Source organism: Tenrec ecaudatus, chromosome 12 (assembly GCF_050624435.1).
Source record: "Tenrec ecaudatus isolate mTenEca1 chromosome 12, mTenEca1.hap1, whole genome shotgun sequence".
In the NCBI taxonomy this organism is placed as follows: Eukaryota; Metazoa; Chordata; class Mammalia; order Afrosoricida; family Tenrecidae; genus Tenrec; species Tenrec ecaudatus.
The window spans coordinates 126,238,627-126,266,607 of NC_134541.1; the positions used below are offsets into that span (position 1 = coordinate 126,238,627).

The 27,981-nt window shown below is 52.4% G+C and overlaps 1 protein-coding gene across 1 annotated transcript; it reads left to right on the forward strand.

Moving 5' to 3' along the window:
- LOC142423244 (integrin alpha-X-like) lies at positions 1–27,960 on the forward strand. Its single transcript, XM_075528471.1, has 30 exons — positions 1–28; positions 564–666; positions 1,154–1,257; positions 1,540–1,610; positions 1,756–1,870; positions 3,543–3,673; positions 3,820–3,965; positions 4,241–4,394; positions 8,138–8,288; positions 8,663–8,736; positions 8,867–8,996; positions 9,094–9,236; positions 9,393–9,533; positions 9,625–9,834; positions 16,658–16,788; positions 16,906–17,063; positions 17,187–17,341; positions 18,079–18,210; positions 18,296–18,369; positions 18,549–18,690; positions 20,771–20,887; positions 21,756–21,835; positions 21,926–22,009; positions 24,110–24,188; positions 24,285–24,392; positions 24,499–24,582; positions 24,784–24,897; positions 25,249–25,350; positions 25,625–25,735; positions 27,791–27,960. The coding sequence occupies exons 1-30, from the start codon at positions 1–3 to the stop codon at positions 27,887–27,889; spliced, it is 3,471 nt and encodes a 1,156-aa protein (XP_075384586.1). The 3' UTR covers positions 27,890–27,960.
- The last annotated feature ends 21 nt before the right edge of the window (positions 27,961–27,981 follow it).

Below are 27,981 nucleotides of genomic sequence, written 5' to 3' on the forward strand. Positions count from 1 at the left end.
ATGACCCAAACAGTCCTCCTGCTGATGGGTGAGTTGGGGACCCCTAAAGAGGGGGCTTAAGGGATATGGGGTCCTGAGAGAGAGATAGGATAATGCATATTTTAGACTGAAGCACTCGGGGCAGACTGGCCCATGAAGTTTAGCACCTGGAGTTAAGGAAGGGAGGGCTGTGGAAGAAGTGATTTTGTAAGAGCTCAAGAGAGGCCAGAAGAGAAGGTAGTTGCCTGGACGATGCAGAGAGAGAGAGAAAGGAGGCAGAACAAGTTCATCGTGCTCCGTCTGCCGCATCACGGGAACTCTGCTCCGAGGACCCTGGCGGAGGATTATCTTTCCATTCTGTGGAGATGGAGATCAGACATCCCAGGGCAGATAACTAGGTGGAGAACTGTCTCCGGGCACCCGGAAGGAAAGAAGGAAGTCAAAGAGAGGCACGACCATGGGAGTCCAGAAAGCAAGGCAATTCCGGTCGGTGCCTTGAGGAAAGGGGAGCTGGGAGACGGGGCCAAGGGAGCCGAGGCAGGAGGGGGGGCCTTTCTGCAGGCATTCTCTTTGTACCTCCTCAGCCTTGGCGTCTTCCCAGTGTTTCAACTTGGACACGGACCGGCCAACCATCTTCCACGTGGACAGGCCCGGGTTTGGGTACAGCGTGGCTCAGTTCCACACCTGGTGAGGAGCAGCAGTGACGGACTTCTGGCTCGACCACCTCCTCCCTCTGCCCAAGGCCTCTCTTCACCCCTCCCCTACCCCCTCCCCCACCCCCCGCTGGCCGCCCTGGCTTTTAGATCTTTCTTACCCCCATCGGGTGTGGCATTTCTCTTGAGGCTATGAAGGTTTGAACAGAAAGCAGGCACAGTCTTGCCAACCCAATAATCAGAGCCAACACGGACTGAGCCCTTGCGAAGGGCCCAGGTAGTGTGCTGCACACATCCTAGGTAGAGGCTGCTTGCAGGCTCCTGGCAGCCCTTTGAGGAGAGCCCGCCGGGCAGCACATGGTGGCGGGGTGCCTCCACTGGCCAAGCGCGGTCTCAGGAGCGCCGCGCGGTGCACGTGAAGCTTACAGGGTGGTTTGCAGAGATGGGAAGCAAACTCGCCAAGTGGCCGTCTGGTTCCTTAGCCCACGCTCTTCACCGTGCTGTTGTGCCTCTTCTCACAGGGTGGTGGTCGGAGCCCCCCAAGAGATGAAGGCTGTCGACCAAACAGGAGGCATCTACCGGTGTGCCTACAAGGGGGGCACGTGCGAGGCTATCCCCCTGCAAGGCGAGTCCCTGGCCCTCTCCAGCTCCCAGGTCTGACGGCCTGTCGACTGGAGAGTTTTGCCTCCCAGATTCAGTTCTGTCTGCACACCCTTCGCCCTCAGACAGGCTCCCTGACCTCATGGAGGGCTCCCTGCTCAGGTCACCCCTACCCTGCCCCAACTCTCAATATCTGGGACACACATCCCCCCCTTGACCATTCAGATCACCCCATATCTCACAGTCGAAGTGACCACCGTCCCCTCTGTACCAGTGAGGGTGACCACGTCCATATCTGCCATCTTAGTCCCCACAGAGGCTGTGAACATGTCCCTGGGCCTGTCCCTGGCAGCCACCACCAACCCCTCCCAGCTGCTGGTGAGCTGCTTTGGGTGATAGGAGGGGTTGGAGGGAAAGGGTGGAGACTGGGGGTTCTGGGACCCAGTGTCCCTGGGAAAGGTGGGGATCCTGGGGTGAGAAGGAAGCAGGGACAGTCTCCCCCACCGGCTCCCTCTGTCCCCAGGCCTGTGGCCCCACTCTGCACCGTGCATGCAGGGAGAACATGCACTTGAATGGGCTCTGCTTCCAGCTAGCTGCCTCCTCCCAAGGGGCCCAGAGACTGCCAGCTGTTCTTGCGGGTGAGTGTGTTTGGCCTTCGGGTCCTGTGAGAACCCTGCACCCAGGCAGAGGCTCTCTTGCCAGGGAGGATAAGAAACGAGGTGGGTGTCTGGGATAAAAAGATTTATGGGATGGTGTCATGGTTCTAAACCTGTGCTGGGGAGCTGCTGCTTGCATCCGCATCCTTCCTGGTGCCGTACCTCCCCCGGGGAGACCTGCCCTGTGGCTTTGCTTCTCCGCCGGACGAATGGTCGCCACACGCTCCGGGAGGCACATCAGCTGACTCGTGGTCACAGTGCAGCCCAGTGACTTGTGGTGAAGGCTCAAGACAAGCCAGCTGCTCTTCTTTGTAGAGATTTTTTTTTTAATCCTCGCACAGCAAGCTGAGAAAGAGAAGTGAGGGAGCAGGCAGCCTGGGTGGTGCATAGGCGTGTGTGTGTGTGTGTGTGTGTGTGTGTGCCTGTAAGCTGGGGCCGGGGGACTCGCTTCTTGGGGCAAAGGGCAAGGAGGAAGTGGAACACTGAGTTGTCCACACCTGATTTATGGTCTGTGGGGAGGTAGACACCTGACCTCTGAACTGGGGGCCCCGTGAGCACATGCCTGGATGCAGATTCTCCCTGCTGGTCCAGGCTCCCAGCAGAACCCCCGGGAGGAACATCATTCTGTGGCGGGAGGTCCCCAGGGCAGGAAGGGTCACGATAGGTGCGGGTGTCCTTTGTGAGCTGAGAGAGCAGAGCTTCGAACTGGTGCACTCTGGTAGCACCCACCGATGAGAACATCCATCTCAATCCCATGTTCTGTGTGCGCATGGGATTCACGTGGGGAATCTTGTTAGGATTAGATTCTGGGTTCTGGATATCAGAAGCAGAAAGGTAAATCGTCAGAGCAGGGACCAAACTAGAATGAACCACTTGGAAGCCCGCTTCTGAGGTGAGATCAGGCTATCTTCCAAAAAGGGAGTGTGAACCCATGTTGAAGCTAAGAGCAAAGGAGGCTCAGCATGTAGCTGTCGCCATCCTCATCATTGTCACTGGCCTCAGGGGCCATGGCGTCGGTTCTGTCCCTCTGCACAACAGAACAAGCACCGCCTGGCCCGGTGCCAGCCTCTCCATCCCTCTGATGCTGAGCCCATGGTTGCAGCCACTGTGCTGACCCATCTCCCTGGGGGGCCTTCTTCTTTTGCGCTGCCCCTCCCCTTCACCCAACACGATGTCCTGCTCCACGGACCGGTCTCTCATTCCATATGTTTAACACAAGTTCAGCACTGACCAACGAGGGCAGACACAGGCCAGGGGACCTGAGCGGGGCTCTTTCTGTGCTGGACTGTGGGGACAACAAAGAAGTGAGGGCGACGGCCGAGCGACAAAGACACCTAGCTGGAAGGAGAGAGTACTCAGTCTTTTACGATCCAAGGTGGAAGAATTCCCATTCGTAACGAACCAGTCAGGCACAGGTGAAGTCATAGCTGTTGTCTCTTGAGGAGATTTTGGGAGATGGAAAGACTGGAGTCTAGGCAGAGGTTGAAGGAAGCCCTATTCTCTCTCAAAGAAGACTTAGAGGGGCGCACCAGCCTTAAGCCGGAGGGGACCCTGGGGGACAGTGTTGAAGGAATGAAATTCTTGTGGCCAAGAGGCTGAGGTCCTAGGCTGTGAGGGGACACCCTTGGAGGACCAGTCCCCCCTCCTTCTACAGAGTGTCCAAAGCAGCAGAAAGATATCATGTTCCTGATTGACGGTTCAGGCAGCATCTCCTCCTCCGATTTCACCACCATGCTGAACTTTGTGAAGGCCGTGATGAGCCAGTTCCATCGACCCAGCACCCAGGTGGGTCCTGGGACAGGGGAGGGCATTTCCACTAGGTCCATGCTGGGAGGGGCTTTGCTGGGAGAAAGATTGCCAGACAAACGGTCGGGGATTTGGTTGAAGGAGTCTCTGCTCCCACCTGTTTGTTTGTTTTTTAATACCCCTAGTTTGCCCTGATGCAGTTCTCTGATAAATTACGACTACATTTCACTTTCAACGAGTTCAAACGCAGCTCAGCCCCCCAAGACCTATTGGACCATGTGGTCCAAGTGACCGGGTGGACTCACACAGCCACGGCCATCCAAAAAGCCACGTGAGTTCTGTCTTCCTGGTCCCTTCACCACCACCCCCACCACCACCCCATGCCGCCCCTCCAACATGTGAGTCGACCTTTGGGCCACCTTTGTCTCCATGGGAAAGAGGCAGCAGCCTGAAATCCAGCTTGGGGATTTCTCCCCAAACTGGGTGCTTGCCGTGAGACCTTGGCCCTCCCAGAAGAAGGGGCATCTCTTTTTAGTTTTTGTACGGGCATCTGTAGCTAGCAGCTGCTCTGTTCACGGGTCTCTGAACACTCTTTTTCCCTGACAGGCAGTATATGTTCAGGACTGAAGATGGGGCCCGAAAAGATGCCACCAAGATCCTCATTGTCATTACTGACGGGCAGAAACAAAGAGATAAGCTAGACTATCCAGATGTCATCCCCCAAGCAAACAAGGCGGGCATTCTTCGCTACGCTATCGGGGTACGTCATGAGGCTGGCCCTGCCACTCCTTCCTCCCATTGCTTCCTCTCTGAGCAAGTCCCTGTCAAGGACAGAAACTGCAGCCGTCTCCTCTCTGCCCCAGGTCGGAGCCCACTACCTTTCCCCAACACCCATTGCTCTTGTCGCTTTCCTAATTTTCTGTCGCCTGGCCACGGTGTCGGAGGATAACATCAACCTGACAGTGTGATTGGAGAGTGTCAGGGACCAGTGTGGAGGAGATGGATGTCTTACTTATCTGTTGTTGTTGTTGTTGTTAGGGGCCATTCAGCTGGTTCCGTCCCATAGTGACCCTAAGTCCAAGACAACCATCCTCACAATGGTTCTTGGGTTTGAGCCCACTGTGGTAGCCACTGTGTCCGTCCATCTCACTGAAGATTGTCCTCGTGTCCGCCACTCCTCAACTGTACCAGGCATGCTGTCCTTCTCCAGGGACCGGTCTCTCCTGACAACATGGTCAAAGTACGGGAGACGGAGTCTCGCCATCCTTGCTTCTAAGACCTTTCTGCCATGGTACTTTCCGTGCTCTTCCCCAGCACCGCAACTCAAATGCGTGGGGTCTTCTTCAGTTTTCCTTATTCGATTTCTAGCTGTCATGTGCATGTGAGGTGATTGATCGGGCACTCCTTAGTCCTCCAAGTAACATCCTTGCTTTTAAATCTTCAAAGAGGTCTTGTGCAGCAGATCTGCCCAGTGCAGCGCAGCGATTGATCCCTTGACTGTTGATCCCATGAATATTGATTGTGGATTCAAGCAAGATCAAACCCTTGACAACTTCATTATTTTCTCCATTATCTTGATGTTACCTAACGGTCCGTTTGTGGGGACTCTGGTCTTCTTCACTGTGAGCTGTCATCTACCCTGAAGGCTGAGATCCTTGGTCTTCCTCAGCAAGTTCCTCAAGTCCCCCTCACTTGCAGCAAGCGAGGTTGCGGTATCTGCATATCTCAGATGGTTAACGAGCCTTCCTTCCACCCTGATGCCGCATTCTTCTTCATAGAAGCCAGCTTCTCTCTTGGCTCGGAAGACAGAGGGACTCAGTCTGATCAGAGGATACAACTACGATGCTCATCTTTTCTGATGGTGACCCATCAGCATTCCCTTGCCTGTTCACACAACTGATCCACGTACAGGTACCACGTGAACTCATGAAGCCTTCTGGATGTCCCGTCGCATGATCCAAGATACCGTTTGCTTGATGCACACAGCCCCGTGCCTTGGCACAGTAAACGAAGCATAAGTCACCATCTCTCTGGTCTTCTCTGCTTTGAGCCACGACCCGCCCGACCTCAGCAATGCTATCCGGTGGTTGGATGCAGTTGGTTGGCACAGATTGGGCAGGACTGACACCCAATTTTCTGATGAGCTCGGTGACTGGCTTGTTAAACTTGCTCTCATAATCAACCCCCTGATGTAGAAATCACAAGTTTACGTTCCTGACTTTTTTTTTTTAACACAGCACAACCGTGTATTTTAAGTGCCATGGGATTATTCACTTTACCCATAGGTATCAAAAATTACACAGAGCGATGCTTGTACTATTTATTTGCTTCATAAACATTAGTATACGTTTGATGAAAGACTGCATTTTTATTCCCTTGATTTTTTTTTATACTTCGGTGGACAAACGTAAAAAAACAAAGAGAAGGAGTGGGTAACACACTGCCACGAGTGCCAGCTTTGGGTTAGGCCCCAAATTCCACTTGATATTCTGAGTGAATTATGCGATTCCTGAAAGTGTATAAAGAGGTAAAAATATTATCAGGACAATTGCTGTATGTTCAACAGACGCAGAGAGGAGTTTCGCAAAGATGACCATCATAGGTTCAAAGAAGAGAAGTCACTTGGCTGTTCAGAATCTACCAAACGCAATGACTGTTGCGTGACTGGCCTACCTCTAGCGGAACGGGATCCTCCTCCCACGGTGAAACATTGCTTAAGGAAAGGCCACACAGCCCACAGGTGATGCTCAGATGAAAGTGGAGAATGTTGCAGGTGAGGAGGCCAATCGAGATGCAATATGGAAATGCCTCGAACAACCGTTTTATTGGGGTTTGGTCAGGAATTAATGTCTTTCATTAAGATTTTTAAACTCTTACAACATGAAAGAGGTGTTGTGGACCTCTTTCGTTGTTCCTATTTAAGTATGCCCTGTATGGAATAATCAACTACCTTTCTGAGAACTAAAATGGTCAGGAAGGCAGTGAGCTAGTTGTTGTGTTATCTGAACCCCACCACTGACGACGTCGCTTGTTCTGCGTCCTTCTCGAAATCCTTCCTGGACCTTTTGCAGAGACCTGTCAATGTCCTGCTGCGGCAGTGACTGGATGATTTCCAGCAAGAGTCTGCTTACGTGTGATATCAATGATGGTGTTCTATCGTGTGAGCGTTCTGATGGATCACTGTTCTGTGGCGTGGGCACAAAGATGCATCTCTTCCGGTCGGTTGGCCAGGTAGCTGTCTTCCAAATGTCCTGGCATAGACGAGTGAGTGCCTCCAGGGCCTCGCCAGCTTGTTGAAACGTTTCCATGGAATCCCACCCATCTCCGGAGCCTTGTTTTTGGCTGATGCTTTCGGTGCAGTTGGAACCTCTTTCAGTGGCTCTTGCTCACACGCTAGCTCCTGAAGTGGCTGGATGTCAGGAGCCAGTTCTTTCGGGTACAGGGACGCTCACAATCTCTTCCTCCTCTTATGATGCTTCCTGCGTCACGTGATAGTCACCCAAAGAAACACTCAGGATTGTAACTCGAGGCTTGCATTTCTTCCTGAGAGCTTTCCGTTCAAGATCGGTTAGCATGTTCCTCCGGGTTTGTTTTCGAACTCTCGGTTTTTGCACTTTTCACTCTGTGGGACTGTCATCATACTTTATCTACTGTTCAATATATAGTCAATATATCTCACTAGACGTGCCTTCTCCCGCCCGCAGCTTTCTGGGATTCTCGGTTCAGCTCTTTGACGTCACTTACAGTCCGATTAAGAGCAAAGCCAGGGTCTCTTCTGACAGACAGCCACTTGGACCTGCTCTTTCTTTCCTGACTTTTAAAATGACTTCTTGCTTTCTTCATGAACGATGTTCTTGATGTCAGCCCACCGCTTATCAGCTCTTCTGTCACTAGTGCTCCATGCAGGAAAGCTCTTCTTCAGATGTCCTTAAAGTTCAGGTGGGATCCACTCAAGGTCATATGGTGGCTCTCCTGTCATTTTCTTCAACGTCAACCTGAACTTACAGAAGAACAGTTGCTGGTTTATTCCAGTTAGCGTCTGACCTCATTCTAGCTGCTGAGAGCGAGTCTCCCCAAGGACCTTGGTGGTGTCGTGGTTATGAGTTGAACTGCTGACCACAAGGTCAGCAGTTCTAACTCGCCAGCAGCACCGGCTTTCTTGGTGATAGGCCCTCCCACTCTGCTCTCTTCTCCCCCGTTTTAATCTCTTGTAAGTTATAAGATAATGCGGAGAGAGAGAGGCCACACTCCAGGGAAATCTCCCTTGCATGGGATCAGGCCTGTGACCTGATTCAAAGTGTATCCCATCCCAATCCCCTGATAATTTATGGGCGGATCACATCAGATCACATAATCGAGATGATCACATCATCAGATAACTGCCAACCCCCCGAGGATGGCCCGGCCCAGCGGATACCTGTTTGCATCCGGTGACAGGAGTCCATCCGTGCCAGCACATTATATTTTTGATGATTTTTGCTTGTTTTGCTTTGCTGGGGACAGGTGGGATCCGCTTTTCAAAGCAGCCATTCCAGGCAAGAATTGCAGCTGATTGCGTCGAAGCCCTCCCAGGAGCATGTATTTCATGTGGAAAACTTCAATGCCTTGAGGGACATACAGAATCAGCTGCAGGAGAAGATCTTTGCCATCGAGGGTAAGTCCGAGGTGGAGCCACTGGCCGGGGAACCCTTGCCCCTGCGTGCTTTCCTTCTTCGAACCTGGACCCTAAGGACATAGGCTCAGACCCTTCCCTGAAGCCTGGATTTCCAGCATAGTTGTTGTTGGAGGTCTGGGTTGTGGGGGACGTGGAATCGGTTCCGACTCATAGACCCAGTGCCCAACAGAACCGAACCCTGCCCGGCCCTGTGCCATCTTCACAGTGGCCCCTGTGCTATTGTTGCAGCATTGGCTGCCCCGCAGCAGAGGTGGTTTGCTTGGGCCACTCGTACACTGGAGTTTTTCACATAGCGCTGTCCTTGGCCACCCCCTACCCTCCACCTGAGACACAGGTACCCTGCCTTCTCCCAGGGACACAGTCCACAAAGGCGAGTTCCTTTGAACTAGAGATGTCTCAAGAGGGCTTCAGTGCTGTGTTCACCCCTGTGAGTAAGGGAGAAGAGAGGCGGAGGACGGGAAGCAGGAGTGGGTCTCGGTGAAATGGGGGCAGGTATGGGGTGGAATAGGCTCTGCTGATTCTCTCAGCCTGCTCAGCCTGGCATCTCTTCCTCCCAGAATGGACCGGTTCTGGGAGCCGTAGGGAGCTTCAGTTGGTCTGGAGGTGCCTTCTTGTACCCCCCCAAGAGGAACCCCACCTTCATCAACATGTCTCAGGAGAACGTGGACATGAAGGACTCTTATCTAGGTGAGAGCAGCCTGGGGCTGAAGGCAGGGGACAAGACGGAGGGCGACCTGCCTCCGAAGGGCAGGACAAGCAGAGGACTGCCCCCCCCCCCCCGCAGGTTATGCCATGGAGTGGGCTCTTTGGAAGGGGATGCAGAGCCTGGTCCTGGGTGCCCCCCGCCACCAGCACACCGGAAAGGTTGTCATCTTCACCCAGGTGATGAAGCGATGGCTACCTCAGGCTGAAGTCACAGGCACCCAGGTTGGTATGGGGGAGCTGGGGCGGAATGTGAGGGTGGGCAGGGGGTTCTGGGAACATGGTGAGACAATCCCGGTGCCCAGGGAGAGGTGGGACCTGGCTCAGAAGGAGGTGTCTCTGGGAGGGACAGGCCGGGTGACTTCAGGCTCTGTCCTTCAGATCGGCTCCTACTTCGGGGCCACGCTCTGCTCTGTGGATGTGGACAGAGATGGCAGCACTGACCTGGTCCTCATTGGGGCCCCCCATTACTACAGACAGACCCGTGGGGGCCAGGTGTCGGTCTGTCCCCTGCCCCGGGGGGTGAGTGCCTGACGGGATCTGGGCTGGGTGGGTCCCAGGTTTGGGGGAGGGGTTGCCCCAGTCGGGCCTTGGCACTGGTGTTGTCTCACAGTGGGCCAGATGGCAGTGCCAGGCTACTCTCCGTGGGGAGGAAGGACATCCTTGGGGCCGCTTTGGGGCAGCCCTGACCGTTCTGGGAGACATGAATGGGGACCAGATGACAGACGTGGCCATCGGGGCACCCGGAGAGCAGGAGAACAGGGGCGCAGTCTACCTGTTTCATGGGACGTCAGGACAGAGCATCGGCTCCTCCCACAGCCAGGTGAGGCCTGGTTACTATTCCTGTTACTGTGCCATTTTTATCTGTGTGTTTGCCCGGGTGGACTAGAGAAACAAATTAATAAGAGACGCCCATATGTGTATAAGAAAGAGCCTTATATACAGGAACAATTGAATATTGAAAACACTTCCCAGTTCAGTCCAGATCAAACCCAAAAGTCCCATATTAACCCCTATGTCCGATACTAATCTATAAAGTCCTCTTTAGACTCATGAAACACATGCAATGACGTCGAATGCAGGAAGATCATGGGCCAGTGGGTGGGAAGTCTTGTGGATCCGCGTCATTGCATGCATCTCAGCGCTGGCAGGGGTCTCCACGCGGTTCCTCCAGCTCCCAGGGTTCTGGCTGCTTCAGGGGAGCTTCAGGCAGCTTCTTGTCAGAAATGTCTCGCAGGGAGTGGGCAGAGAGAGAGAGAGTGTGTTTCCCGCCTCCAAGGGGGAAAAACAGGAGTTCCCAGAATCCTCAGGGGAAGGCCATGCCCACATGGAGGCCTCATTGGCTATGACCTGATTGCCACCCCTTCACTCTGAATTCTCTCAAGTCCCAACTTGACACCAGCTGATGTAACTAGCACATCCGTGCTCCCCCCACTTCCACTCTGCCACCGCCCCTTCTTGCTCACCTGACCTCCCTTGCCAAGCACACGGCCCCTTGAAAGAAACAGGAACGTGCGGGGGCAGCTGGAGCCATGGACTTTGCTCTGCATGGGGACTTGGCATTGGAGTTGCTGCCCCACCGGACCTTTGCATCAGTCCGGGAGCTCTGCAGGGTGCACAGGCCAGGCACTAGCAAAGCTGCCAACAGAGAAACTGCGAGGCAGGGAGAAGAGAGATGACTTGAATTGTCCAGGGCGATCTAATGGTGAGGACGCATGAGGACTCCTGTCTCATTACCCTCCTGTCTCGTAAACAGTCTACTGGTGACTCCCCATTAGCCATGGGTTTGGATCTGGCTTCCTCCATCTGCCTGTCCACTCGCCCCCTTCATCCTCCCAGATGCGACATCCCTTTCTTCCCTTCCTGCTACCAGTGATCCTACCAAAAGCCCGTCTAGGCAGGAGCTTCCTACCACATGGACAGGATTCCCTAAGAAGGGAGGGCTGCTTTCCGGGGCAAAAGTCAAGGAAGGCTTGATTGAAAATTCAGCAAAAGACCCCATTATGAAAGGGCAACAGGTGGAAAAGAGTTAACCATTCCATGGAAGCCAGACTTTCGAGAGCTATTAAGTCCGAATGAATCCCCCAAACGATTGCCCTGAAATCATCTCTAAACTGGAACCTTAAGCCCAAACAAACCCCTGAAATCTTCTTGGGACTAAACCGTACACAGTGCCGCTTAATTAGTACAGCAGGTCTGCGGAGTACATGCGGATCTTTTAGGAACGGTCTCTATGGGAACAGAGGGACCACAACCGGGAAAGAAGGGGACTGAGAGGGTGGTGGGTTTGCTCATCAAGAGGAGGGTGAGAAGGGCTTCGACACTTGAAGGTCATCTGATTGGTCCCTGATTGGTCCCTGTAGGAAGTGTGGGACTGGTGTGTGCAATGTCAACCACAGTGGAAACTAACGGAAATGGTTGTAAAAGATGCTCCAAGTCAGCCAAGGATAGGAATAGATATTGCGCTTACTTTTCTGGCTCCTTTAAGGTGTGCGCTTTTTTCTTGAACTGGTCGAGTCCATGTACAGGTAAAGCCCTGGCTCCTCCATGTCCTAACCAGCCCAGGAGGACTCCAAAGACTTCCTATCCTAAATTGGGGGGGGGGCGGAGAAAGGAGGGGGTGCCCAATGGCTGACCTGAGTCAATATTTCGAAAGAAGATCTACTGATGACTAATGAGCCCATGAAAAGATGCTCAACAGAATTACTATTGCTAGTACTACTCACTGTCACCAAGTCGATTCTGACTCACAGGGACCCGCTCAGGACAGGGTGGCACTGCCCCTGTGGGTTTCCAAGACTGTCACTCTGTACAGGAGTAGACAGCCTCATCTTTCTCCTGCAGAGTAGCTGGTGGGTTCAAACCCCTGACCTGGGTGTTAGTAGCTCAATGCATAACCCACTCCACCACCAGAGCGCCTTTCAAAAGAAGTCATTATCAGTCAGTGCACGTCAAAATCATGGTCAGATACCGCCCCTAGCCAGTAGGATGGCTTAAAAGGACAGGTAATAAGGAGCATTGGGGAGAAGGTGGAGAAATTAGAACGCTCACCCAGGATCGGTGGGCATGGAAAGTGGGGCAGCCACGATGTAAAACAGTCTGGAATTTTTTAGGAAAGGTCAATAGAGTGACCGCATGACCCAGTCATTCCGCTCCTGCGTGCGTCCTTCACAGAAATAAACGTGTGTCCTCACAGAAAGTTGCCCACAAATGTCACTGAAGAATTATTCACCATGGCTCAAATGTCTAACAATATTGAATGGCTAGATAGAGCAGTACTGGTTGCGGAGTGGTTACACGTTGGTTACAGCAAGGCCAGCAGTTTGAAACCACCAGCCGCTCTGAGGGAGAGAGATGAGGCTTGCTCCTTCAGTAAAGAGTTACAATCTTAGGACGTCCCAGGGGAAGTCCTACCCTACCCTGGACCCTCTGTGAGTCAACATTAACTCAGTGGCAGTGAGTTTGGTTTTTGTTTTGTAACTCCACACAATGGCATATTATTTAGTCGTGAAAATATGACAGACGGCTACATCATGCTTTGGATGGAGCTTGAAAACACTGAACTGGGTGTTAGAAAGGATCTCTGGCAGCGACATGGTTACATGTTGGGCAGCTTAACCACAAGGGCCGTGGTGTGAGATCACCAGCCGCCCTGTGGGGGAAAGATGAGGCTTCGCTTCCTGTTCAGGGTTACAATTTTGGAAACCCACCGAGGCAGTTCCGCCTCACCCTATGAATCAGAACGGGCTCAACGGCAGTGGAAGAAGCCAGTCACAAAAGAGGGCATAAGTCAGCCACACACATACACACACACACACACACACACGGAATGATTTCACTTACAAGAAATGTCTAGCATAAGCAAATCTATACAGATTGAAAGCCAATTAGTGGTTGCCCGGAGCTGAGGGAAGGGGGACTCCAGGGGACAAGGAGTGCTTGCTAGATATGATGGTGTTTCTGTTTGCACAATAGAAATATTACAAAACTGAACCTGGCAGTGGTTGTGCAACTATGAGAAAAAATGCCATTGGGTTGGATACTTTTAACCGTATATGATACGGTATGTGAGTACCATATGAAGTTCACACGCATGTGCGTGCGTGCACACACACACAGTCCCCACTGCTCTCATCAAAGACGCTTTCTGCAGTCCAACATTAGACTGGGCTCTTGGTCTGGTTCCCTCTGAGCCTGCTTCCTCTCTGGCAAAAGAGCGGTGATCCTCAATCCCATTCGCTGTCCTGCAGCTGAGAGGAGGAAAGGACTTAGTGCCCAGAGAGGGATCAGAACAGTGCCTGGCACCCACTTGGTTGTCAAACACACACACGCGCACACGGGGAAAGATGGGGTTGTCTGTCCCTGTCGAGACGGACAGCTCAGAAAGCCCACACGGTGGGCCGCCAAGAGCCGGAGTTGACTTGATGGCAGTGGGTGCGGTTGGAGGGACACCTGATTTCGCCTCATGTCCTCTGGACGTCTATCAGGAGGGACACCACACTTGGCTCAGCCACAGGTCAGCGGAAAAGGAGACCTCTAAAGAGACGGATTGGCATGATGGCCACAGTGGGCTCAGACCGGACAATAACTGGGAGGGAGGCACAGGCCCTGGCAGTGTTTCGATCTGTTATAAAGAGGGTCACCGTGAGCTGGAGCTGACTTGACAGCACCTAGCAGCAACAAACAGCAACAACAACACACACACAGGTAGGATAGTAAATATATTAAAAATATGTATACTTGGTAGTGACTACATAAAATGTGCTTCTGCTTACGTATATGTATACATTTTACCACAAGCCATTCTAAGCACTAATTGTTGGCGGTACTTAGACGCATCAGGTCCATTTTGACTCAGAGCATCTCCCCAGAAGCAGAATCGCCTGCTCGGGTGTTCTGGTTTATAATCTTTACCAGAGCGACTGTCAGATCTCTTTCCCAAGGTGGGTTTGAACTCCTGGATTGTTGCTAACTGCCTAATGCGCAGCTGTTGTGCCCCAGTCCCCAGGCTCTTACGATTACCATTACAAATCTTAACACCTGGGGGGGGGGGGGGTTCTAGAGAAGTTGATACTTTAGGAAGAGCAGGAAAGGCCTTGTAGAGAATTACCAAAGGCCACACACCATGAGAACAGCAGGGACTTCAGTGACTTAGAGGAACTGAGCACTGTTTGCTTAGATACTTGATTGAAACTATTGCTTGGTTGATAGCCACAAGACTTGGCTCAGAGAGGAGGCCTTTGGGGGTTCGCTGTCCCCACCATCGCTTGCTCCTTCTTCCCGCTTCATCCTATATCCCGTGATGGACTTTGGAGAAGGTCTGCCCTCTCCGGTCAGTGGCTAATGAAGTGAGACTTGGACAGACCCCAGTTTGTGAAGTGAGCGCACTGGAAAGCTAACCAGAATGAGCGACTCTTACATTATTGCCCGGCTGGAAACAATTTCCTTCTGAGAAAGCAAGGGCTGCCTGCTCACTGTACCCAACCGGACCTCGTGGCCAACAGAGTCACAGGCAACAGCGCCCTGCTCAAAGATGGTGATCAACCACCCTGCTTTGAACATGCGTCCCTCTCAGAGTTCTGGCAATAATCCCATCGCCACCCCCACGGGGCTCCTGAAAAGTCTCTCCCTGCTTCTCCTGAGTCTCCCGTTCCAAAATTTTAACCCATTCATATATTTTTTCCCATTCAAATTAGCATTTCAACTCACCGACATTTGAAAAATTCAGGTCTGCTCCAATTTCACTTTGTCAACTATGATTGAACTGGTCTAAACGGGTGTGACGTTCAAGCTCTCATCCCATCACATGCCTCATTAGAAAAGACGTGCTTTGGCCCCCACTTCTCACCCCCAGCATGAGGTCAGGAGGCTGACTTTCCTGGGTCCACTTTGTGAGGCTTGTGTTATTTCTATCCAACCTCACACCCATCTACCTTCCTTTCTGGTCTCAGCACCCAGGTCATTGGTGGCTTTCCCTCTTTACTTTATCATTACAACTATTCATGTAGCCGTAGGCCAGGGATGCCCATGGGTTCAAAGGGCACATTCTCCAAGGAAGTGGGCACCACAGAGTAATGGGAATTAGAGGAAGGATCCTTCGGGAGAATAGGGTCCGTGTGTTGGTGCCTTCCTTCCCCTCCAGGTCCCCTGAAGAGACTGAGCGGCAAAAGGGGGCCTTGGGGCCAGAGGTTGTGGCTTCAGGTCTCCAGTTGGCCACGCAGGGGCTGTCATGCCTGTCTCCTGACAGATGCACATGGGGAGTGGGGCTAGAAGGCTCTGATAATGGTCACAAGCTCACACTCAACCTCAGGCCGTGGCTCCAGCACCCACGCACAGCAACCTCACAGGACAGGGTAAACCTGCCCCCCCTCGGGGATCCCGAGACTGTCACTCTTTTTTTAATCATTTTATTGGGGGGATCGTTAAACTCTCGTAACAACCGTACATCGATTGTATCCAGCATAATCTAACATATATTCCATTGCTCTTTCCTAGACATTTACCTTCCACTGAGCCCTTGGGATCAGCTCCTCTTTTGTTGTCCCCTCCCCCAGCCCCCACCCCACAACACTCGTGGCCCCTTGATCGATTATAGATTGTTAATTATTTTCAACTCTCACTCCGACCGCTGTCTCCCTTCCCCTCTGGTTTCTGTTGTTCTTCTCCCTGGATGGAGGGGTGTGGTTGTGTGCCATTCATTGTGATGGTGCCTCCCTCCCTCCGCACCTCTCCCTCCCTTCCCCCTACCCTTCTCTATTCCCATTCCTGTTCCTGGGTTCCATGTGTTGTGAGTTTTATCTCTTGCCTCTACCTATAGACATGCTCCCGTCTAGTCCAGAGTGGGAAGCGGCACTGGGGCCATGATAGTGGAGGGTGAGGAGGCCTCGAGGGATCAGAGGTATATTGTGTGATCTATTGGTGCTCTACTGCACCCTGATTGACTCCCTCTGTGGGGTCATGTTCCATTGTCCACAGATGGGCTTTCAGTCTCTGCTCTGCCCCCGCCCTCCATTCTCACCAATGCATCTCTGTTTGTTTACTGTTTGTTGTGAGTCTTCTGATACCCATTGCCCAATCTCCATGACACCTCACGATCACACTGGCTGGTGTGCTTCTTCCATGTGGACTGTAACTCTTTATGGGAGTAGAAAGCCTCCTCTTTCTCCCACCGAGCAGCTGGTGGTTTCGAACTGTTGACCTTGGGGCTAGCAGCCCAATGCATAACCACTACACCACCAGGACTCCTCGATAAGGGTCTTAAGATGTCAGATGCTCTTGACTACCGACCATACATACGCCAGGGGCTGGCCTGAGAAGTCTAAGACTTCATTCACGTTATACTCATGACTCAACTTCGGTCTCATTTCACCCGTGTGAAAGACGAGAACCGTAGCCTGGCTGGCAAACGGAGGAACCGGAGCCTGAAGCTCAGACTAACTGAATGACAGAATGAAACTCAGGCCTCCCGTGAAGTCTTTAAATCCCCACTTCTCCATTTATTTAGCTGTCTGGGCCCCACTTCCTCCCCACTGCCCCACTTTTAAAGCATTCGCTGTTGCTGCCTCTTCGTTCTGCCTCCCTTTCCTTATTTCTCACTTGTTCCTCTCACTCTCCAACCAGATTCTTTTTTCTTCTTTTCCTGACAGAGGATCCTGGGCTCCCAGCTTTCTCCCAGTCTGCAGTTTTTCGGCCAGTCTCTGAGTGGGGGGCAGGATCTCTCCCAGGACTGGCTGGCGGACCTGGCCGTGGGGGCCCGAGGACACGCCGTGTTGCTCCGGTGAGAAGGGCTTCTTAGGCATCCCCATCGGGCCCTGGGTCCAACGCAGACACCCAGCCCCTTCCCACTCTCCCCCCAAGCCAGACACCTGTCCTCAGCTCAGGATTCTGCCCACAGGAGCAGGCCTGTTCTCAAGGTGAGGGTGAAAATTACCTTCAGCCCTGAGGAGATTGCACGGTCCCTGTATGAATGTCATGACCAGGAAGCCCCACCCCAGCCCCTGGGGGATGCCGAAGTCTGCCTTACTATATCCCCAAGTTCTCGGAACTGGCTTGGTGAGTCACCTTCTCCCCAGCCCAGAGGACCCCGTCCCCGTGGAGGCTCCCAGGCCAGGACTCCTCCCTTGGCCCTCGCCCACTAGAGGGGCTCCTGGCTCCCAGCCCCTCTTTCTCCTACAGGTGACCTCCAGAGCTCTGTGACCTTTGACCTGGCACTAGACCCCGGCCGCCTGAGTCCCCGCGCCATCTTTGAGGCAACTAAGGCTCGGAATATGACGCAAGTCCAAGTTCTTGGGCTGGATCGGCATTGTAGCACCATGAAGTTGCTCCTGCTGGTGAGGGTCCTGGGTACAAAGCAAGCTGGGGGGAGGTGATTTCACCAACCGGCCATGGAGTTCACAGGACGAGAACACAAGGGTGCATTCCGATCGCTCTTGGGGTTCCCAGGCCTAGAATAGGACCTGGGGTGCCAGGGGCCCTGGCGTGCGCTAAACAAGTGACTCGATGAACAAGGTCGGCTGTCACTGCCAGAGAACGCACAGTTGGCTTTCGTGGACGCGATGATGGTTGCTTGAGGGGGTGACGGGCTGTGGGCCGGGGTTTGCTCAGCTACTCACTAGACAAATGCCCATGGAGCCACACCTGTGGAATGGGCCCTGTGTAGGCGCTAAGGGACAAACCAGTCATCACAACAGGGAGCTCACCGCCTGGTGTGAGAAGACCCCAAACACACACACGTTCCTCCATCTAGACGTCAGGTCTTGATCCCTGCTCTGATGAGCGGGAAAGCCAGGGGAGAGAAGAGATGGGGATCCAGAAGGCCTCTCAAAGGAGGCGAAGGGTGTAGACCCTGCGTAACATCGCCGAGCAGAGTGACAAAGCAGAGGACAACCAAGGCAAAAGGTCTAGGGACAAGAAGGCATGCCAGGCGAGTAATGGTCACAAAGGTGGACGGAGTGCAGGCAGGTGGCACCACTCGCCATCTCGTAGAGGAGGAGACTGGCACAACAGCCACCAGCTTCCTGGGCTCTTCTTCCCAGCCACCTGCGCTCCCCAATGTCTGTCCTTTAAGGCCTGTGTGGAGGACTCGGTGACCCCCATCACCTTTCGTCTCAACTTGTCCCTGGAGGGAAGAGCTATTCCCTCTTATGGAAACCTGCAGCCCATGCTGGATTTGGAGGCGGAGAGATACTTTGTGTCATCTGTGAGTCCTGGGGCTGGGGTCTCCCAGAGGGACTGGGTGGCCGATGGCAGATCATAGGGAAAACTCCTCTTTGTCTCCCTCCCAGCTCCCCTTTGAGAAGAACTGCGGGACCGACCACATCTGCCAGGATGACCTTCGTATCTCCTTTGACTTCTCAGGGTGAGCCTCGCACCTGCCTGTCCTAGTCGTCCAGCCTCCCTCCCAGAACCCCGAAAATGCTCCTCTCCGATGCTCAGAACCCAGGTCCCCTTGTCCCCCATCGGTCACCCAGCCTCCCCATCCAGCCCATTTCTAGCTTCCAGAACTGAATCCTCTCCTCCTCTCCTTCCAACTCCCAGCTTGAAGATGCTCCTGGTTGGGCGTCACCTGGAGCTGAACATGCAAGTGACCGTGGGGAATGACGGCGAGGACTCCTATGGGACCACCATCGTCTTCTCCCACCCAACGGGGCTGTCCTATCGACGTGTGACAGTGGCCCAGGTGCTAGAGCTGTAGGAGGAAGGCGTGGCTGGTAGGCTGAGGACCAGTCTGGGCTCCTCGGCTGGGTTCCTTGCTAAGCAGGCGGTTCTCAGTTGCATGGACGTAGCTGTGCTGTTTGGAGCATGCCACAGTTCATGCTGAGTTCAGCTCTGGGCTGAAGTTTAAGGACACTGAGCATCGGGACTGGAACGCTGGTGCCACAGTGAGTTACACGTTGGGCTGCTAAGCATAAGATCAGCAGTTTGAATCCATCGGCTGCTTCACGGGAGCTCCCTTAAAGAGCTACAATCGCAGAAACCCCAGCGAGCAGTTCTGCCCTGTCCTCTAAGATCACTGAGAAGCAGAATCAACTTGGCGGCAGTGAGTTGGAGGGGTTCTGTTTTGTTTTGAGACCAAGGCAAGAGTTTCCTAAGGAGTTAGATAATAATATTTTCAGAACCACACACTCTCGGCTGCAGTTGCTTAATTACCTTGCCTGTTAGACTTCGAGAAGGGTCCTCGACAGTATGGAAATGAGTGAGCAAGCGATGTCCAATAAAACTTTATTTACAAAAACAGGTGGTGGGCTGCAGTTTGCCGACACCTGCTGTGGACGACTGGGTTTGAACTGCAGGCAAAGAGAAACAGAGTTTTAACCAAAAACTGGTTATGAACCCCTCAAAAGGATATTGCTGATCCAACCATGATCCGCTTTTGCCACGTTTATTTCATGTGCGTGTTTCTTCCCTGAAGTGTTTTAAAGCAAGGCCCAGGCCCCCTCTGTATTTCACCTTCTAGGTGAGCGGTGGGAGTGCTTCTTACATGACCCCAATGTCATTATCACATCTGATGACATTAGCAGTTCCTTCATATTAGACTACAATAAAATGCCCCTAGTTGCCCCAGAAATGTCCTGTTTGGGGAACCAGGATCTAGATTAGGTCTCATATCCTTTTGAGTTGAATATTCCTAATGGGAATATACTTTTATTTGTTGTCTGAAAAAACTCACTGGGAATCAGCAGTCTCCTGCTACCTGGGCGGGGGGTGGGGGAGAAACCGAAACAAAACTCACTGCCATCGATTCAATTCTGGCTCAGATGATCCAATAGGACAGGGGAGAACTGCCCCCTGTGGGTTTCTGAAAGTGTAACTCTTTCCCGGGGGTAGAGGACCTCGTCTTTCTTCTGCAGAGGGCTCAGTGGTTTTGAACTGCTGACCTTGTGGTGAACAATCCAACTGGTACTCACTACCTCACCAGGGCTCCTACATGAGGGGTAAGTGCCCTGTTACGGAAAGCCCTCCTAGAAAGATCTGCCCAGGGCAATGCCCGGGCTTTTGTCAGCTCTTGATTTTAACCGGTGAGCCAGAAAACATCTCTGTGGAAACAATGTAGACACCAGAGCGGGACCTGTGTAGTCCCAAACATTGCTACTTTTGCTGAGTCTGACAGTGGTCACACTCTTGAAAATTCCTATCTGTTCCTTACATGGAGAACGACAGGGGCTTCCCCTCCTGTGAAGCGTTGCAGTCTGGGAAACTCGTAGGGATTGTTTTACACTGTCCTTGGAGTGGCTGCGAGTCGGCATCGACTCGCCATGGGGCTTGAGGTTTGGTTGGTTGTATAGATCGACGTCTCTCTGGATGATTTGATACAATAACTAGAACCAGCTTTAAAGTCTTTGCACGCATACACACACACACACACACACACACCCTGCCCCCCCAAAAAAATAGTTTTGAAGGGCGGAATGGAATACAAGAGTAGAAGATTGGGGGTCCTTTCTGCTAGGTGGTGGTCCACAGGGCACTAATCTACCCACGCTCCTTTGGAGTATGTCGGAAATTTCCCAGGAAGGAAAAATGTTGTTTTGTCTTTAATGACAATACATTAAACGCTCTCCTGAAGCCATCTCTGGGATTTGAACCTTGGGAAGCCGTTGGACTCAAACAGCGTCTGCACAGCTGTTTAGAAACCTAAGCTCACGTTCGAATCCAGGAAGCCACATCGCTGCTTCTTTGAGGTTTCTTTGGAAGACAAACAATCTACGTCTGCATTAAAAGAAAAAAAAGTTTTAATTTTTAATCTTGCCACTTCCTAGACCCCTCCGCCCTCGCCCTCCCCCCGCCTGACCTGTGAGAGCCGGCGAGCTGAGAGTCGGGGCCCCTGGAGGACCAGCTGCAGCATCAACCACCTCATCTTCCGGGGGGGCACTCAGGTAAGCTCGGCTGCTTCCCAGGTTCTGATCCCCTCCCCCTTCTCCGCTGCCCTCCTCCCCTCCTCTTCTTTGCCACATTGTTTCGTCAACAGAGGGTTCGCGGATCATGCGCTGCCACAGCTCATCCAAGTCAAAGAGCCTGTGCAATCGTTCCAGAACACTCCTGTCCCGCTTGGATACGTTATTAGCTCCCCATTTCCTTTCAACCTCCCCTCCCACACCCACTCACCTATCCCCCCAAGGAGCCCCTCATCCAGCTACTGTCTCCATAGCTTCACCCATCCCAGACTTCACATACTGGAAAACATACCAAAAAGGGGAGTGGGGGGAGACCATCAACAATAACAAAATAGACCAGAGGAAAAAGCCCAACAGAGAAAAGGGCAGGAAGTATTGAAAACTGGAACACATTTAAAATGGGTCAAAGCGGACATCGCATTTTAATCCGATCCCATCAGCCATAATTGAGCTGACGATACCCTCAGTCTGATAGCAAGGCTGTCACACCCCCCGACTACAGCCAGAGGGGCGTCGGCAGAGACCTCAACCACGTCGGGACCCAGCACATGGGTGTTGGGTTCCCACTGGCATCCATTGCCTTCTGTCAACCGAGCTCCGACACCATTCCCTCCTTTGGATTCGCTGTTATTCCTCCTCATCCTTGGATCACCCAGGCTGGTCTGCTTCGTCCACGTGCACTTGGTTGATGGCTCGTTTCGATGGCTGCTTGTTTGAAGGCGAGCCTTTACGGCCCCAGACGCTATCCTTTCTGATAGCCGGGCACCTTCTGCTTCCTTCACCGCACTGTGCTGTAGCTCCCATAGCGTCAGTCAGTGATCTCTTCATGAGCTGCCCTCTTCTTCTTCAGTTCACCTTTGTGACCACCTTTGACATCTACCCCGAGGCCCAGCTGGGGGACCAGTTGCTTCTGATGGCCAATGTCAGCAGGTGAGGGGGCCAGGCTCAGGAGCGGTGCTCTTCTCACCCCAGCTACCTTCTCTGAGGCCCTTCCCAACTGACCTCCTGCTCTTTCCTTAGTGAGAATAACAGCCCCAGGACCAGCAAGACCACCTTTCAGAAGGCGCTCCCGGTGAAGTATGCTGTCTACGTGGTGATCAACAGGTATGACAATCTGACCTCCAAAGGATTCTTCTCCACCTGATTGAGGTGTGAATGGCTTTCACACTCCAAGCAGGCTTCCTACAAATGCCTGGACTATTCGTAGGTTTCTTTATCATGCCCCTTCCCACTGGTAGGTAATACTGTCAGGAGCACTCACTAGTTCATCACTTACTGGTGAGTGTTTATTGTGGGCCAGCCATAATACTTGTGATGCTATCATAGGCTACATCTAACAGGGGCTGCAATTCTTAGAGAGCTTCCCCCAAAACAACTCTGTCTTGGAAGAAGTCCATAACAGATGTGAGACACATCCTTGTCTCTGAAACTCTTACCACCTTAGTGGATCGTGAGGTCATCCTCATGTAAGCCAAAATCTCTTGAAGCCCCCACCCCACCCCTGTCATGTATCTTTAATGTTGGATGAGGGGGCTCCCAAGGGAAAGCTAGGGTCTCATGTAAGGGGAGCCCTCACCTAAGGGTCGAAAGGTTCACAGCCATGAGCTGGGCTGGCCGTGACTTTCAAAGGCGTCCTTGGCACTCGAGTGGGACACAGTTTCATTTATGGAACCAGATCTGTGCTGTGCAAGGCTTTTGGAATGCCGTATGCCTGCTTACCAAAGGTTAACCGTGTTCCTATCACTGTGACTACCCACACCTTGCTTCTCCAAGTGCCCTCTGGGAAGCACAGGAAGAGATGAACTGCCTTCCAGAGAAGCAGGGTGTTAGAAGACGCTGGGTATAAAAATGTAGTCTTCCAACAACGCTTCCCAAGGAGGTTTAGTCTTGAAGTGTTTGGCATTAAGGAGTCATCTCAAGTCAAGGGTTGGAGCAAAAGAGTACCACTAATGTAGAGATCCATCAGAACTGTGGTTACTTTTCATAGATGCCTTTGCTAGTCAATCAGGATTCCCGAGTCCCCTCCCCCGTGCAATCAAACGGCAGACATAAATCCCTACCCTGCGATGCTTATGTTCATGACTCGCCATGAGCTTGTGTGACTTGGTTTAGGTATCCCCCCTGCCAGTTCCACCAACGTGCCTTGTGAAACATTCTCCCAGGCTAGGGGTGCACTTCTCCCTACACCCTTGACGGCACTCAGAAGCCCCATCTAGCGTCTGGCCTGAGCCTGGTGGCTGCGTGTGTCCCGTGGTTTGCACACACCTGGTCAGGGATCTGCGGGCAGGGCACATCTGTCTAGGCAGGAGTCACCCTCCAGCCCAGCTGTTCTCTGTATGGTGTTCTGTTGGTGGGGCCCCTCAGAGCCCCCCACCCCTCACTCAGCATGAGGGTCTGGCATTTTGTGAGAAGTCTCTCAGAAGAGGATTGTGTAGGCCAGCGATTCTTAACCTGTGGGTCGTGACCCCTTTGGGGGTCGAATGACCCTTTTACAGGGGTCGTCTGATTCATCACAGTAACAAAATGACAGTGATGAAGTAGCAACGAAAGTAATATTATGGTTGGGGGTTCACCACCACTGGAGGCACTGTATGAAAGGGCCGTGGCAGAAGGAAGGTTGAGAACCACTGGCCTAGGTGAAGGAGAAGGGCCAGGTGAGCATGCCAGGGTGAGACCAGCCACCCAGGTGAGGGCCCATGCTGCAACTGACTCGCCTGGCCAGAGATGTTGTTAAACTGAGGCCCTGTGAAGAGGCTGCTCTTGGGCTTCCCTCACCTTCAAAGGAAATAGAGAAGGACCCCACTCACCCACCTACCCACCCAGAGAAGGCCTGGGGTTTGTGTAACAGCATCAGTCTGCCTCCCAACCTCTGCTGCATCCTACCTGCCCGCCCATTGTCCTCCATGCCCACAAAGGCCTCAAAAGAAAACAGGTTCACAGAGGGGCCTGGTAGCAGAGCCGTGGCCTAACTCTCAGCTACGTACACGGTATCCCCAGTCCAGCACCCTCTCGACAGTCTCCTCCGGGGGCAGCTTCTGCAAGCACCTTGGCTTCCTAAACCCTCCTACAATCCCAACACAGGCACAGAGAGATCTCACCCCCAGTGCCCCACCGATGACCTGTCCCATCCCGCTCCCAATCAGAGCTTTTTCAGGACGCCTCCCCCAGAACTTCGCATCTATCAGGCCTCCTCTCTCTCCACAGTCATTCATCATCCACCAAGCGCCTCAACTTCTCAGCCTCGGAGGAGGAAGAGAGCGGTGGGATCCAGCACAGGTACCAGGCAAGTGATGGAGGCCCAGAAGCTTGGGGTGGGGCAGGGGACGGAGCTCGGGGAGACGAGTGGGGTCCGGCTCTGCCCTCACTGCTCTTTGTGCAGGTGAACAACCTGGGCCAGAGGAAACTGCCTGTCAGCATCAGCTTCTGGGTGCCCGTGGAGCTGAACGGAGCGGCTGTATGGGAAGGAATACAAGTCCTTCCTCAGCAGGTACTGAGGCCTGGATTTGGCTCCTCCATGGAGGTCCTTTCCCCAAACACAGGAGTGTGAATCCCTGACGCCCCCACTGAGATGTGGGTTCATTGTCTTCTTTTAGGATCCGTCCCTTCGGTGCTCTAATGAGAAAACAGAGCCCCCCGAGTCTGACTTCCTGAGCCGCATTCGGAAGCAGCCTGTGCTGGTGAGGATGACTGTGGGCTGGCCTCCATCCTGAGCCACACCCCAGAGGAGTATAAAGAGAGGGGTGCACAGGGCAGAGGGGAGCCTGAGGAAGAGCCCCCGCATTCTCAGCTGTGGCTGCGCCCCTCATATCAGATGGCTAAACCCCGCTGTCTACTTTCAAGTCCGTCTTTCTGGCCTGATGCTGTGCCTCTGTCCCTAGGACTGCTCCATTGCCGTCTGCCTGAAGTTCCAATGCGACATCCCCTCCTTCGACATGCAGAATGAGTTTGACTTCGTCCTCAAAGGCAACCTCAGCTTTGGCTGGGTCAGCCAGGTATACAAGAGCTGTGGCCGAGCCCCTCCCTGAGAACCTGTGGTGTCTGGGTTCACTCTTCACATAGAACCCCCTTGCTTTCCCATCCAGTCTGAGGCACGGCAGCCCCAGGGCACAGGGTAGAATGGCCCCTGTGGGTTTCCAAGACTGTAACTCTTTACGGGAGTAGAAAGCCTCGTCTTTCTCCCGAGGAGTGGCTGGTGGTTTTGAACTGCTGACCTCACGGCAACAGCCCAACTCATAACCCACTATGCCACCAGGGATCCTGTGGGCTCGCCCTAGAGTCGGGGCATTGCTTGAACTCTGAGCCTTCCCCAGAGCCAATTCTCCAAACCCCCTCCTGTTTTGCAGACACTTCAGAAGAAGGTGTTGGTCCAGAGTGTGGCTGAAATCAAGCTAAACGGATCCATATATTCCCAGCTCCCCGGACAGGAGGCATTCATGAGAGCACAGGTATTGGTGGTGCAGGAAGGAGGCAGTGACCAGACTGATGAAAGGGCTCCTGAGAGGTCATCGATCACGTTAGGTGGGGCTCTGCCCGCCTGGAGGGAGGATGACGAAGGCCTTGAGGCTACTCAGACTTCGTGCATCTTTCTCCTCCAAGCAGGGCCATGAGAGGAGGGGGATGGACTGGGAGTTGGCGGAGGGGAGGGGCATGTGGCAGGGGCACGGGGGTCTGGGCTCACAAGAAGCCTTGTGCCTTCTGATGGGAATGTCTACGCTCCAGATGGAGACAGTCCTGGAGAAGTACGAGGTCCATAACCCCATCCCCATCATCGTGGGCAGCTCCGTGGGAGGTCTGTTCCTGCTGGCTCTCATTACCGCCACACTGTACAAGGTGAGTGTCTTATCCCACTCTTGACACCACCAGTAGCCGAGCCGGCTCTCTCTCAGCGAAATAAAGCGTTCACTTTGGAGACAGGCTAAGCTGTCTCCTACATCCTTGCCAGGATACTTACTGTAAGAGACCCCCTCCTGCCTATAGCGCGTCACCTGTGTCCAGGTCGTCTCCACAACCTATTTTCCCGGATTCCTTGATCACTTTTGTTCTTTTCTATCCCCTCCATCTTTCCATAGATTTCCCTGATGATGGGTTATAATACCAAAAGAGGCAGGCCTGGCTTTAAATGTTTCTCTCAGTGTCTATAGGCAAGGGCTTCGTCCGCTCTGGGTCTTCAAGTCTTTCTCTTTTAGATTAAAAAAAATTATATTTTTCTAAGAAAAACAACGACAGTCCATTGGAAAGCTACGTTATTCGTCGGCTCCAAGTTTGTTTTATTTCATTCAGAAGCGAGTTACTGATTTACCATTTTAGATGGCCCCCTCCCCCTTCTCCCCTTTAAGTGTTTGTTACCATCTACTCGTGCTGAATCCTTTCAAGGGAATGGTTCCATCATCTGTCATCAGGCTCTCGCTTTGGTCCTATGGCCAAAAAATGTAACCCAGCTCCAGTGTACATCTTAAGGGGTCCAAAAACAGTGGGGAGGGGGAGGGGGAGGGAATCTATGGAATAGCCGATTGAGTTGGGGAAAAGAAAAGAACACATAAAAACACAGGCATATGGATGCTGTGTGGGTGGGGCACGTGGGGAACCCACACTAATATTCTTGGTCATCTGCTCCTGCGCCATAAATCCTTGTGAGTCAACCCCCCCCTGCTCCCCACATTATGATTCGAACCCCACGACCCGGCTCCATAAAGCACAACAAACCAAAAAGAAGAAGAGGCACAATGTCAGATGCCGTCACCGAGAGAGGGCTCCTAGGGAAAGACAGCCGTGTCTATTGCCAGGTTAACAGATGCGCATCAATAGCTCCCCAGGCTCCCAATTATGGTTCTGAATGGCGGTCAGTTAAGTTTTGAAAACTTAATCTTTATGGACACTAATCGGGAGAAGCTTTTTATATTTACAGTTCAACGGATAATCCCAACGCTTGTTACTCTACTGTGTGTGACAGGTTTTGTGGTTACCAAAAGAATTAGGTAAATTGAAAGATTGTTGGTATCGCGACCCATCTAAGTCTAATCTCATGTTACCCACTGCCGTTTAATGTGTAAGTTAAAGCGTGAATGTTGGTTTAAAGGGGAAAGGGATTTATAGTGTGCTTTCATTTTGCCTTAAAAAAAGACATAGCCGTGCTATTTCAGTCACGCAGAGGACATGCAGATTTAGCAGGATCGACATTACATGCCATCTAATTGGAATCAAAGACACCTGTCCCAACAGCAGGTCACCTGTAGATCCTTATAATTAAGCTCTGTGGAAAAATTCTCCAGTCCTTCCCACACTGTTCCCTAGTAAACCAAACAAGAAGGAGGAGAAGTGAAATAAAATTTTACAAAATGGGCAATGTAATTGTACCTCAGTTGCCAAGGTATCAAGAGAGCGCGCTTCGAGGTGGATGTAAATAATAGTTTCTAACTCGTGTCTTTTAGCACAAGGTCAACATGGCCAATTTCATTTGTGAGCATAGCATTTGGAGTCACACTTTAATTTATTTAATACTATTATTTAATTTTTAAATTTAATGTATGCATGTATTTATTTTATTTTATACAATACAATAATAAATACATTTTATTTAGTACAATAATTGATTGAATACAATAAGCCTCCATTATTGATCTGATCCTCCTCAACCCCACTGTTGACACTCCTAAAAAGATGGAAATGTGCCCCCTCAATCCCTCGTCTGGATCTTGGATTCTTAATCTGGAAGTCATGCTGTGCATGTCACAGGATTGTGATAAAGTGTGAATGGTGCAGTGTATATAAAGTCTCTAACACAGTATGTTGGACACGGTGGGGGCTTCCAAAGTGGCGGGCATCCCTGATCATCAACTACCCTCTTTTCTGCTGGATGTCCTGATTGTCCTCCTCCGCCTTGTCCAGGTCGGCTTCTTCAAACGCCAGTACAAGGACATGATGGAGGAAGCAAAGGAAGGGGCTACCCCAGAAAGGGGGACGTCAGACCCCCCGGCTGCCCAATAAGCAACGCTCACCCCTTCCTCCTGTTCTTCCTTGGATCTGCTTTCCCCAGAGATATTCCCCAATCCTCTTGCTCTCCCCCAAGCCAAGGACAA